The following is a 13,919-nucleotide window of genomic DNA, read 5'->3' on the forward strand; positions in this document are numbered from 1 at the left end:
CCCCAGTTCAGACCACGAAGCTTATCTCAGCTCACAGCTGTCAGAACTGAATGAGTAGATGAAACAAACAAACCCTCTTTGTTGTGAAAGTACGGACATTTGCAAACGATGTTCCACCTGATATTTGAATAGTCTGACTTCAGCTTCTCATGTTGTTAAAGTTCCTCCCTTAAAACTGGACTTTGCACAGGTTTGAAGCCCACACACTGAGCCCATATGAAATGTTTTGCATACTTGTAGTAATTTGCATCACCAATTGAAGAAGCTCATCAATCTATATGTAAGATATCAAGCCTGAAGAGGTTGCATACATGTAAAAACTGTATGTACCCATACAGCCTTTGCCATGACACTCATCATCAGCTATCAAAACAAGCTGACTGGAGTCCACCGGCTGATAGGACATGTGTTGACAGTGCATGTTGGAGCACTAAGCCATGAAGTCCAAGGACTTCTGAGACAGGACTGTATTTAGGCACAGATCTGGGAAAGGGTATCGAAGCCATCCTCCAGAAATTGAAGCAGTTTGGAACAACCAGAACTCTTAGAAAGGAACTCAAGGTGACCACGAAGCCAATGTTCACCCTGACAAAGCTCCATCACCGCTCCTTGGAGAAAGACAGGAGCCACGCCTCAGTTAAAAGCACAGGAGTCTGATCAGAACCTGGTCTGATGCCAAACGTCATGTCAGGAAGAAATCAGGCAGCGGTCATCACCTGGCATGAAGCATGGTGGCAGCAGCGTTTGCGTGCTGCGGAAACGTTTTTCAGCAACAACCAACCGAAAGACGTGTCGGGGTGCCGAGACTTGAGCTGGACTGATCATGAAGTGGATCTGACGTTCAGAGAGCTGCTGTGGGGCTGTTTGCAAACAGGCTCTTGCTGTTCGCTCGTTCCTCTAACTCCCTCACTCGCGCTTTTTCCTTTTGCTTTGGTAAATCCTCGTAAAACAGATAAAACCATTAAAGAAGTCAGATTATAAAACAAATCTCTTTGCCTGCATCTGATGCTGTGACAGTTATTTCTCACTCTTCATTTCGGTCGCAGCAGATGGCCCCGCCCCTCCCTGAGCCTGTTTTTGCCGGAGGTTTCTTCCTGTTAAAAGGCAGTTTTTCCTTCCCACTGTCGCCAAAGTGCTGCTCATAGGGGCTCATATGATTGTTGGGTTTTTCTCTGTATGTATCATTGTAGGGTCTACCTTACAATATAAAGCACCTTGAGGCGACTGTTGTTGTGATTTGGCGCTGTGTAAATAAAGATGAATTGAATTCATTTACATTAGCCTTTGCCTCCATCACTCTCCCCTTTGCTTTCACCACCTTCTTGACTGTTTAAAGGCTCCCTGATTTAGCAGCAGCTCTGCTTGAGGATGATCTCCACTCTGATGTTCATGTCTTTCCTGCAGCTGTGGATGTTAAAGTCAAATGAGACAAAGTGATGCAGTGGGGTAGAAGTGGAAAAGCCAGCTGTGCGTGCAGGTACGTGCACGTGGCAGAGCGTAGGGTCCTGCAGACCTACAGCACACACAGCATGCAGCAGGCTGAGAGGAGGAAGTGCTAGACTTGCAAATCAGGGCAGGACAGGGAACTTCTTTGAAAACATTTGAATTATTCAAACCTCTGAGATCCCCTGACTTAGCGAGTCTAAACACCTATAGACATGTTTGCAGCTGTGTGGGGCCAGGAACCAGGACTGTGTGCGATGGCTGAAACTGAACACGTCACACTTTCATTTGCTTTCGTCTGTCAGTTAGAAGATTAATAACAAATCCATTCGTTCAAAGGTTAAAAATGCACCTGCTAGCATCTGCATGGACACAGATAAGGGTGCAGTTAATATGTTTGATCTCACTTCTTTAATCCAAACGACGCAAAAGAAAAGCTGGGAAACACCGGAGGAGCTCAGCTGCACACGTTAACGCCACGACACAGGAAGCAGCAGCAGGACTTCCCAGTGTTTGTTACGTCAGCTTCAGAGTTTGCAGTTTCAAAACGACGCTTGAAGTGAAAAACAAACTTTCTGTTCTGCACATGAACCAAACATTATTTTGTGATGTCTGCTTTGTGTTCAGTTGCTGCCCACAGCCCACATGACTGTTCTTCAGCCTGCTGTGTTCGGCTTGTCGTCGCACGCTGTTGTCACTTTGTAGAGGCTGGTCTCTGACCCACACCAGCTTACAGGAAGTGTTTGTGTTGCACTCATTACAACGAAACCAGCAGTGCTGTTTGTGCAGCTGAAGCTAAGGACAGCATTCAAGTGGCATTGATTATGAAAGCAGTAAAGAAAATAAAGACCCACAATGACAGAAGTTCTCTGTGTAATTTATTGAAAACTCAAAGATACACTATTTGATTAGGATTTGTACACTGAGTGCTAGAATTACCCTCCTGAAGTCATTCATAATTAAATGCATGTGTAAATAATCTATTAGAGTTTTCTTCACCCTGAGTACTTCACTAGGTAAGATGAGTAGTCAGTGAGTCTAACATCCTCATACTGAACACAGCTTAACAGATTCCAGACTCAACCGGACACGATCGGTTCCAGCGATGGTTTTTCTCAGCAACACAACGATTCGAATGCTGAATTGAGGTAAACACATTGCTTCAACACAGACGAGTCTCTCAGGCCGTTCATCAGACAGCAATACTTTAACCTGAAATGAAATATCACAGCACCACAGACCCTCAAAGGAGCCACACGAGGAGCCTGAAGAAAGTGCAGCATGATTTCAACCTCTATGTTCCCTCCGTACATATTCCAGTGTCACGTGTAATAAACAACTCTGATCCATGAGAATTAATTTCTGGTGTGCAAGTATAAGCAGGTATATGTGCAGATTTTAGTACATGATCACAACGTCACCACGTGAGATTAACAAACAGGTCAAAGAGAAAAAAAACCACCGATGGTCACTGTTCGTTTGAAGAGCGCAAACCCGGCGGGGTGGAGGACCGGACCACACCGATGTCTCGCTTCTTTTTGTGGAAGACATGAAACTAAATGATCAGAAGAATATTTCTGTTTAACTAAAATCATCATCATCATTATTACACACTTACGTTTGTGTTCAGCAGTACAGATTTGGGGACATTAGTCACTGTATGGTAAAATCTGGCTCTTATGCAGCTTTTCTAATCTGCTCAAGCACTTTATACAGCAGGTCTCTTTCACCCGTAGATTCATACGAGCATCTTTTCTACATCTTTCACACTCAAACACATCTGCAGCGACTGGTGCTTCGAGTGTCTCGCCCAGTATACTTTGACATCCAGCAATGAAGCCACCAAGCTGACCTGCTCCACCTCCATGTTCGAGTTCTCAGCATATGAGAGGTTATATGTCCACTTCATCCACTACTAATGCTTCTCTGGACAACCCACATCTAAATAACACGATGTACATGGATGGTGTCTAAACCAAACCCTACAGGGTCCAAGTCTCACGGCTGAGGAGGTGTGATCAAGCAACGCCACAAAGCTTAACTTTGCTCAATCAAGACTTGGTGGTAAAGTTAACATTTAACTCGACCGTACAGCCTCAGGCTGTTCATGTTGGACTCACTGAACGTCGCTGGTTTCAGCCTGTATTTAAAAAATGGACACACTGAGCGTATGGCTGACGATAACACACGTGGTCATATCAGCTCGTAGGAACTGAAATTGTGATGTTAGCTCAACACTTTTCAAACTATGGCTTTGACTCTGAAGGCTGCTCAGCACATGAAGGGTCTCGGACACAGAGCCCACTGCTGCAGTCACTGTGCTCACGCTAACAAAGCAAACCTTTAAAGTGGAACAGTGCTCTGCAGACTTTGCTCTCATCATAAAGATATAAAGTCTGCAGTGAGCAGCAGAGCCTAAGGGGAAAACCACACAAACAGCAGAAACAGTCACACAAACACATTTCACCTGTCAAAAACTGCGGTGTCAGAAGGACACGGTTATTTGCTTTGAAGTGTTGTGTCCTTACAGAAAGTTAAGCATGGCTTCTTAATGACGGGGCGAGTATGTGCGGCCCCTGAAAGTGCTTCACTGTAAGACTGAGAAGAGCTCTCAGCTATTTCTGTCGTCGTGTGCAACGCACACTTCCTGCTGCAAGGGTCACTTGCAAAACAGACAGGAAATGAGATTCGTGTGCGAATGTTTGTGCAAGTAAGAGGAAGAAAAGGTATGTTATCAAAGGAATCATTGGACATGAAACAATGGGCTCGGCACAGGCCGCAGCAACACACCGTTTTAGCTCGAAATAACAAAGGGAGGAGGAAGAACAAAAAGGACCTAACAGCAGACAGCTCATCAGCAAATGTTCTTAATGGTCCCACTAACGTCTAACATGTTAACCAGTCGTAAAGTGGAACATTAGTTCTCCTGGGCAGCAACCATAATTGCAGAGCCCTGAGAGGTAGTTGTTGTCCCAGCGCTCAGACGTCCTGTTAGGAGGTGCTGGAGCAGCTCTGGGGAAAGAACTGGCAAAGATATGCACTCAACCACACGTGTGAGCTCTACATATAATCCTTATAATCCAAAGGGGGCGGGAACATACGGCGGGTCTAATGATGGCGGTGACTTCTCCGTGATCAGTGACATTTCAGGTGCTTCTTGGGGTGCTCCTTTTCCAGCTGTTCTCTCTGGGATCCATAGATACAGTTGGCCCGCCAGGAGAACCATACGATGATGGAGACAATGGTGGTCTGGAGGAGGAGCATCACTCCGTAGGTGGACGCAACGGTGGGTCCAGGGAGGTGGGAGAGGGAGGTGGGGGGCAGCAGCAACGCTGGGCTCAGCAAGATGGCCTTAATCTCAGCCTTGATCATGTGAAGTTCATCCAGGATGGACAAAAACGTGCAACAGTGGAACCACTGGTGGCTGTGCCCCCAGATGTCAAAGCGTCCTGGCGCAAGGCGTTCGGGGAACTTGCTAATGTTGAAGATGGCTGACACCAGCAACCAGAGGCAGTGGCGATAGAAGAAGCGGGCCATGGGGGTGGAAGCGGTGAAGGAGGAGGAGGAGGTGGAGTAAGGCGATCGGGTGAGGAGGCGGTAGAAGATTGGTGTGGAGGAGATGAGAAACGGAAGGAGAAAAACCAGCGTCCGGATGATATATCGATGCTGCCTCCACCTCTGCCGAGTATTGCAGCAGGATAAAACACAGATGATTGCTACAACACATGCACACGGGATGTAGTAGGTCTCAAAGAACACGTTGCACTCTGGGATTGCATAGGCTGAGGGTGCAGCCTCACGGTTCAACTCCACCCGGGAGCTGCTCCCTGTCTCTGCTATTCCTGCCTGAGGGTGGATGTAGTAGTAGTATGCCAACGATGAGCCGACCGTGTACGCACTGATGGTGCCGTAATCCACGAAGAAGCAAACCTCTCGTACCACAAGAGACATTGAGTTAAGCAGGTGAGCCATGCTGCTGGCCATCAGTAAACAGGACACCCCAATAAAGTAATTCCACAGCGGATAGAAGAAAGGCTCACCGCTATCAGGCGCACCTTCCCAACCAAAAACCTCCACAAAATAGTAGAAAAAGATGAAAACAGGAAGAAAGTGCGTCCAGAAATTGCCCGTTTCATTGGTAGGCCTGAACGCTGACAGTAAGCAGTCCCACAGGCTGTAGTTTGGGAAGCGGTAGCCCGTCAGGATAAAGTTTTCTATGACTCGAGGCGGCACGTCTGTATGCCTCAGGAGAGGCAATGGCTGACCGCAGTTCAGAAGCATAGTTAGAGTTTATTTATGCTGCCGATGGACAAAAACCTCCGCTGGGATCTCTGTTTGCATAAGTTCTTCACTTTTATTGCTTGGCTGTTGACTTTATTGCTGATCACATCGTGGTTTGCGATTCAATCCGTTGCTTCTGGGTGGATAAGGCATCTACAGACGGGCCCAGCTCTAAAAGACCATTCAGCACCCTCTGTGCACCTCCAGGCCTCGTGAGCTGCACACTAATCCAGTGAGCAGCTACTACAAAGCCCAGGAGTGAACCAAGAGCAAAGAAGAGTTATGCAATATCCAAAAAGCTTAGGCCACTGGTTAATTTTTCATTTTGGTTTCCAAGGTCAGCAGAAACATCCAGCATGCAAAGTCCATCTGCCTGTTGGTCGTTCCTTCTTTTGCATAGTGGATCACACACACACACACACACACACACACACACACACACACACACACACACACACACACACACACACACACCTGTCTTGTGATGCTTAGTTCTGCAGCAGCGAATAAAATGGAGCTCAGTTATTACTGTGTTACAAGGTGGAACAGCGCGTCAGTGAAGGAGTCCGTACAGCTGGTGTCCTGGAGACTCCGTGGCATGTAGGCCGTGTTGTTCATCAGCACTGTCCTGTTTGCTGCAGCGAGTCTCCACGGCCCGGCTTCTATTCATTCAGCTGCCGGTGTGTTGCAGTGCGCTGCGGGCACGAAGAAATCCTTCAGGACTGACACGAGCCGGCGTTCAGTCCTTCGACGCAAGGTCACGTTTAAAAATAGCATTTTAGAGCCGAGAGCGCGCCTTCATATGTTCCACGCGTAAAGGGTCGATGAGGCAGGAGAGCGCGATGCCCGAGGAGGGCGACGGCAGCCGGCGTTTCTGCGAAACACCGAGCGGAACGGCGCTTTGACAGGCACCTGCGTCAAGTTACGCGCAGTCACAGCGAGTTTCCGGTCAGCGCTTTCAAACGGGAACACCGAGGCTGTGACGTAACACTTCTAAGAGGTCATTGTGTCCACCATTTGAACCGCCGCCGCACTGCCAAAGCGCAGTCTCTAACTACAACACAAGGCAGCACCAAATACAGGACGTGTGAGGTGAAACTGTTATTTGAGCCGAGGTTCATTATTATTCATTATAAGGAACAACTGAGCAGCTGCACTGGGTGCAGAGGGCAGCAGAGCAGAGCTGGCAGCACTATCAGTGTGGCAGGACGTGCGTCTCTGAATTCATCATTTACGTTTAACTACGACCACAAACTGCTCTGGAAAGATGCGCCCGCGTCCTTGTTACTGCTGAATTTGATCCTGAGGCAGGCTTCGTGTTTGACACCTGATCGGGACTGTTGTGATGTAGCAGTGCGGTGTGTTGAACAGGGGTCCGAGCAGGCAGACAAACGCAGAGAGATCACTCTAATGCGGCCTGTTATTGGTCTTTATAATGGGAAGCAACATGACGTCACTGCTGTTGTGATTTGGCGTTACAAACAAAATTAAATAAAACGGAATCGAAGTGAAATCTTCCAAGAGCCTTATTTTGAAGGGGATTCACTCAGTTTCCGGTACAGTTACGACTCGTGCAGCTGATACAGAAATCTTGAGTGTGCGTGTGTCCGTGTCGTGTGGTTGAGGTTTGCTGTAGTGACACTGGGGACAGATGAGGACTGCACTGTTAGGGGCACCATGCTACACCACTGCATGTCTGACAAGACAGGGAAAAACAAAGGGAATAATCTTCAGTGCAGAGGACGAAGTCTGCTTCCTGTCCACTACCAACATAACAACTCAGTTTTTCAATATCCTAACCAGCTAGTTAGTTCTCTGACCAGCTAGTTAGACAGCTATTAATCACAAAGGCAGCCAGCAACATCCTGTGTGAGAAAAACCTCATTCCTGCAACCAGTGTGATGAATTCCTGTACACTGAATTATTTATTTAAATAATCTTTATTCATCTCGTGTCCTCCTTATTTAGACAAGTGCAAAGATAAATGCAGAGGTAGAGACTAACAAAAGTTACACAAAATACAAACAAAAACATGTACTTGAGAACAGAAAGCTAGTGTAGAGAAGTCGCTCTCAGAGTGAAGTATTGTGTTCCACAAGAACAGGAAACTTTTACCATTTAAAGATATTTGGTTCATATTTCACATTTGGTGACTATCTGACCTCAAACCTCAGCACAGTCATCTGAATACAGGACAAGTGGTCTTAATGTCAAAACGTCCTCCTGTTGTAATGAGTGAAGGGTTCAAATATGACCTTTACAGTTTGTTCAGGGAATAAACAATCATGTCGTGTAGACGAAGCCCAAACGTGACACTGATAGCAAGAAGAACATCATGGAAATAAAGGATATAAAGATGACACAGTCAGCAACCAGCCCAGTTCCCCTTTTTACGAGTATTTATGTCTATATTTTTAAACACATCAGCATTAGATCCAGACAAAAGAAATCTAGAACATGTTGTATAAGACGGAAAGTTTATATGAAAAGATAGAGTCAGCAAAGGTGAATGTTAGGTTTGATGCATGTGTTGTAGGTAGAACGCTAGAGTGCTTCTGTTTGCTAGGTAACCACACACATGACTGCGTGCACGACCTCGATAAGGGCAACAAGCAGCCTTGAGACGAACAGATTCTACCGACAACAATCTGGGAGAGCTGCACTCCCATCATGTAACCACACATTGTATAACCATGCTCGCACAATCACACTTTGTAAGCAGTTATAGGAATTTCTCATAGGTAATACAGCATCAAGCTTTATGAATGTTCATGTGTGTAACCAATAAAAACAGCCTGCAGGGGGAAAGCAAGCTGAAGTGGTTTGGAGATCAACTGCTTCCCCTCACGAGTGAAAACCTGAGCTCTGTGTGACCTCGTTCCTGAGTGAGCTTCTGTTCATCAGTATCAGGGGAAACTCTGACAGCAACACAAATCGATCATACAGGAATAATTGGATTCTGAATGCCTTCAAAATGACTAAAAGCCACAACTTATACAACATTGCGCACAGAGCACAGATATCTGCACCTGTTCCAAACGCTGCTCAGAACTATAGCATGCTCAGTGGGGCTGCACATCTGCCCAGAGGTTCTGTCAGCGCATATGTGAAGACGTATCCACAGGGCTTAGTCGCAGTGTCCCAACCTTAGCCGAGCCTGTGCAGCTGACGTAAGTGAACTAGATATGGAAGCTAACACATCACATACACTCCTGACTTGCTATCATATGTGGTCTGTGGGCATCATTAATGCTAGCGTGCGCTGTCAGGTTACCTGCACTGTCTGTTTCACACAGACGTGAGACGTTCTAACAACACTTTGATCTTTGAAACGTGGTAACAAATAACATGTCTGTAACTGCTAGCATGTTGTGACACAAATGTGAGAGCTCACGGCTCCTTCAGTATAAGCATGCAGGACCACATGCTGGGAGACTGAGAGAACGTCTCATACTGAGAGCTGCAGAAGCACACTGAGGGTGTCAGCTGAAGCACAGGAAGGAACCGAGAGAGCAAAACACAGAACAGAGAAACGAGAAGTCATGTGAAACAAAGGTCTCACTGCAAAGCATCGAACATGAAGAGTCGGGTTTCTGACCAAACAGAGCTCGCAGTAGGAGGCCGGCGTGTGTGAGTGCAGGGTGAGCCAATCAGATGGTTCGATTTTCTAAAGAAACACAGGCTGTGCTTCACACAGCGAAGAAAAGTTCAAGGTTTGTTGATTCAATTAACGTTTGATGTCGTTCTTTTCTCTGGGAAACTACCAGATGTGTGAGTTTGACAGTGGTGCCTCCTGCTGAAAATACCGACTGTAACACATGCAGACACAACTTCACTCCCTCTTCCTGTAGCTGATGCAAAGAGACTGAGATCAGTATGCAGAACAACATTAATCTGAGAGTGTTCTGATATCTCCACAATCACAAATATCATGATTGGAGTCATTCGGAGTCCTGCCTGTTGCAGCTCTGACGCTGGTGACCGAGCAGACAAACAGTCGATTTAGTGTTGTTAAAAAAATGCACGTCATTAAAATTATGATGCGTTTTATTGCACACAGTGATTTTGATGCACTGCTCAAAAACAAAAGGAACACGTTTCTGTCAGCAGATGCAGGAACATGTGAGAGCACCTGTGTGAAAGCTGATGATGGAAACATTACAGGCGATAAGAGGAAGAATCCTCTGGCTGCTTTATTATTCATTCAGTAAAACAGGTGCTCTGCATTAAGAGCTACTCGCTGCACTTCCTGTTAATTATTGATTGTTTTTCAGATGAAGCCCAGCAGACACACATGCCCATACATGACCACAAACCACAGCTTTAGATGAATGTTAATACAAGCAGACAAAGAACGCACAATTATAACATTAACACGGGCGACACAGGCTTTATTTCATAATGCTGCTGGGCTTTTTCTGAATGCGAGTGTGCTTCTTGGATGAGTCCTTTCTCCGTTTTCTGCTGCTGTGACCGCTCTGCTGTAGCCGGTAGGTTTTCCGAGCCTGGGCTCTCTCCTTCTCCAGGACCTCCGTGTCATCCAGGATCTCCAGACCTGGAAGCTGACTGATCACATAGAGTCTGAAGAGGCAAAGCAAGAACAGGGCCAGATGGGTGAATGCACCGCGGATAGACTCGTAGAGAAAAAGCACACCGACTGTGTTGATTCATAACCTTTTAAATCATCACAGCTTACAAGTTTAAAGTTTCTTAAATGGGAGATGTTCCACTGGATGGAGGTCAGGTGGCCGGTCAGATCACTTCCTTCAATCTCCAGGAACTACCTGCATACTTTTGACACGTGATGACAGGTGCTGCTGTGCATCAGGAAGTATCCAGGGCCCACTGCACCAGTCTGACAATGACTCCAAGAAACTCATGCCAACACCTACCAGGCAGTTAGACATCTGTGTGTGGATGATCATAGATATGCCTCCACACAAGTGGGTGGTGTTCCCATAAAAACCATTTGAACAGCACTGGTATTATAATACACATGCTGAGCACTGTTACAGGCACAATGTCTTTGTAATGTCCACAAAACATTTACATGTTCGGACTGTTTTGGTTTGAGTCATTCCAAAGATGGGCTTACGTATAAACACAAAGACAGTGGTTTGCAAATCTCATAAACACATCAGAAAACAGTTCAAACTACATTTTACTGTTTTTCTCTGTTTGGTTTTCAACAGTTGGAACAGGGCAGCAGGTGGCTGAGAAGTGATAGTAAGAAGAAACAGCTGGACAAGCAGTGTGCAGCTGTTGTGGTTCACTGACAACAGTAGCACAACATGATGGAAGAGGTAAAATCTACAGCACACAGTATGAAAAGATTTCAAGGACATGGAAAAATCTGTGCACGAGGGCCAACAGCCAACACTGATGCACGACTGTGAGACACAGGAACAGCCGACAGATGCAGACTGAAGATCGTGGTGCAAAGAAGGCTCTGCTGTTTATGTGAACATGCAGAGTTATTGCTGTGTTCTTCAGGCATCATTAACACGGAGCAGGAAGCTGTTCTGTGGTCAGCCATCAGACAGCGTTCGTCTGGTTTCCTTGGATACCACGTGTTTACTGTTTATCTTAAAACTGTATGTTTTTCTGTTTTACTGTGAAAACATGTGTTTCATGCACTTCCGTCTGTCTGCACATGTTGGCCCGTAGAGGAATATTTCAAACCATAGCTGTTTCTAAAAGCTGAAGTTAGCGAGGTGCCCACAGCAGCTGATCCTCTGCAGGTGTCACGGCACACACACAGGCACACACAGCATGCTAATGATTTCACAGGCTTGTGTTACGGCTAAACTGACCTCCTGTAGTTCTGTGCTCGTCTGTTCAAAGTGTCCGTGCAGCCGACCGTGGCCATGAAAACAAAATGTTTATTCTAACACAGGACATCTTGGCCTTGTGTTCTTGCACTGATGACTCAGATGGGGGCGCTGTACACAACAGACAGCGTGACTAGATTTTGCACGTAGTGTTTCTATAAACATCATGTGGTAACGGTGGTAACAGAGGGACACAGGTCATTATGCTGTGTGGAGCACATGTTTGTATGTATCTTTCTTTAGAGAGTGTGCGTGTTAGTCCCCATAGGGAAATAGTTCCTCTGCATTTAACCCATTCACCCAGTGAAGCAGTGGGCAGCCACCAGTGCAGCGCCCGGGGAGCAGTGTGTAGGGACGGTACCTTGCTCAGGGGTACCTCAGGGTAGCCGTTCAGTGGAGTCGAACCCCCGACCTTCCGATCATGGGGCCACCACTCTACCTACTGAGCTATCCCTGCTCATACTGATAATATGACGTTTGCACACTGTGTGTAAATTCAGGAGAAAGCTCTCGCTGTGAAAGCAACCTGCACGCTCACCTGTAGTCTGTGTACTGGGTCAGACTGCCTCCATTGAAGTAGCTGGGTGCTGCCTCGTTGTTCATCATGCTAAGGATCCTGCGGTTAGAAGGAACAGAAACACATGAGGCAGCAGTAACAGCAAACACAGACGCTTCATCAGAGAGAAAAAGCTCACTTGATGTTGGGGAACTTTCTCCAGATCTCCTCCACAAACACAGGCAGGTTGTTGATCTTGTTCTTGTTGATGCACACTGTGGTGACGCTTGGCATGTAGGGGAACTTGACATGAGACGTGTAGTTGTTGCAGTCCAGGATCAGAGTGCTGAGCTTCTCCAGGCGGCCCAGCAGAGCCGGGTTCCAATAAGGACTGAGTGAAGGACACTAGGCTTGTACGTCAGTGAAGAAAGCTCTGACGCCCCCACAGCATCCCACCGATCCACAGGACCCTCATGTCCAGGAGTGGGTAAATAATAACTGACATCCTTCTGTTTGCTGCCCACAGTCAAACTGAGATTACATGAAAAACTTCATTAATACGAATGAACTGTTGTCAGGCGGATTGCTACGCAGACTGTTTATCAGCGTCCAATGTTTCCTCTTACACTGAAACTCGGATCAACACTCGATGGCTTTTTATTGACTATGTGCATCACTTACAAAACCAAAGCAGGATCATCATCTATATGAAGATGTTTGCTAAAGAACAGAAGCCGTCAGGTTAAAGTTAGAGTTGGAAACAGTTAGCGTTATTGTCAATACACAGATATTATTCAGCATTTTTAAGCACACACAGCTTAGCAAAGGGTCGGCACGCTGCTGTGCTCTTTACAAAAGGATACTCATCCAGCAGGTTGTAGCTCAGGTCCAGCACCTGCAGGCTGTCTGTCTGTGTCAGGATGGTTTCATAAGGGATCTCTGTGAGGCTCTGGTACGCAAAGGAAAGCCACTGGAAATGTGCTGCATGGCTTTGTTGGCCTGATGCATGATGATCCATGACCCAGCAGTGAAGTGTCTTCTGTTCCTCCAGCTGGCAGTGATCAAGATTAGAAGTCAGATGATCAAACAGCAAAGCAACAGCTGGTTAGCAGTGACGCAGAGCAGTCTGGATGCTTCTGGAAGAAATGTTGTTTTTCCCTCGAACATTATCGACTCTCAGGACAGTCGGGAAATTACACACTCACACAAAGCTAACGTACAGACAGCGTGTCAGTGTGTGAAGAGCATATTCATACGTGTGTGCTGTTACAGAAGGCAGGATTCAAGGAAAACATGCTTGTGCTTCAATCAGCAACGCAGCATGAAGACAGAACGTGTGAAGAGTCGACACATTTTACAGCTGGAGACACAAATCAAGTCAAACTGAAGCAGATTAAACAGATGGTAGGCTACCAACAGCACGTTTTACTGTTTGAAAGGAAACAGGAAAAAACCTAGTAAACAATATGGGAACAAAATGTACAGCAACGATGTCAGCAACAGGACCCGAAACATCAAACTGCTGCAGACTTTATTTCAACGCTACCATGGATTTAATGTGGAGCTCATGAAACAATGATTTCAGTTGGTCTGTTGCAACACTGTTCAGCATGTGATGAACCAGCAATCACTAAAAAAACGCCAAAATGTGTCTAAATGCCTTGATTGGTGTAGATGGAGCAGCCTGTTAGTGTGAAAGCAGCACGCACAGATATTCAGTTTGATCAGGACTCACCGAGCTGAAGAGGATCAGATGTAGCCTGCATACCAGCCTCTGAGAACTGCTTACAGCTCGTATAAAAGGCCTCCTTTCATGCCCGGCCTGCTGATCACATGATGCGGATAATCACAATAACAGCAGCGCTGGC

The 13,919-nt window shown here is 46.4% G+C and overlaps 2 protein-coding genes across 2 annotated transcripts; both read right to left on the minus strand.

Annotated features, from left to right (window-relative positions):
* Positions 1-2,310: 2,310 nt before the first annotated feature.
* paqr9 (progestin and adipoQ receptor family member 9) lies at positions 2,311-6,897 on the minus strand. Its single transcript, XM_082511888.1, has one exon. The coding sequence runs from the start codon at positions 5,722-5,724 to the stop codon at positions 4,579-4,581; it is 1,146 nt and encodes a 381-aa protein (XP_082368014.1). The 5' UTR covers positions 5,725-6,897; the 3' UTR covers positions 2,311-4,578.
* A 2,856-nt stretch (positions 6,898-9,753) lies between these two features.
* LOC309702350 (leucine-rich melanocyte differentiation-associated protein) lies at positions 9,754-13,880 on the minus strand. The gene is made up of 5 exons (XM_082527042.1): positions 13,787-13,880; positions 12,914-13,102; positions 12,251-12,432; positions 12,094-12,171; positions 9,754-10,305 (listed from the first exon to the last, which is right to left on the minus strand). The coding sequence occupies exons 2-5, from the start codon at positions 13,067-13,069 to the stop codon at positions 10,116-10,118; spliced, it is 606 nt and encodes a 201-aa protein (XP_082383168.1). The 5' UTR covers positions 13,070-13,102; positions 13,787-13,880; the 3' UTR covers positions 9,754-10,115.
* Positions 13,881-13,919: the final 39 nt, after the last annotated feature.

Source organism: Aulonocara stuartgranti (assembly GCF_965226115.1).
Source record: "Aulonocara stuartgranti genome assembly, chromosome: 3".
NCBI lineage: Eukaryota > Metazoa > Chordata > Actinopteri > Cichliformes > Cichlidae > Aulonocara > Aulonocara stuartgranti.

Bases quoted from the DNA above. Each gene is read 5' to 3' on its own strand.
- LOC309702350 (XM_082527042.1), bottom strand. From the start codon at position 13,069: ATGGATCATCATGCATCAGGCCAACAAAGCCATGCAGCACATTTCCAG. The intron at 12,433-12,913 runs TATCCTTTTGTA...AGTCCTTATTGG, and splicing joins GCTACAACCTGCTGGATGAG to AACCCGGCTCTGCTGGGCCG. The intron at 12,172-12,250 runs GTGAGCTTTTTC...TTCTAACCGCAG, and splicing joins AGAAAGTTCCCCAACATCAA to GATCCTTAGCATGATGAACA.
- paqr9 (XM_082511888.1), bottom strand. From the start codon at position 5,724: ATGCTTCTGAACTGCGGTCAGCCATTGCCTCTCCTGAGGCATACAGAC.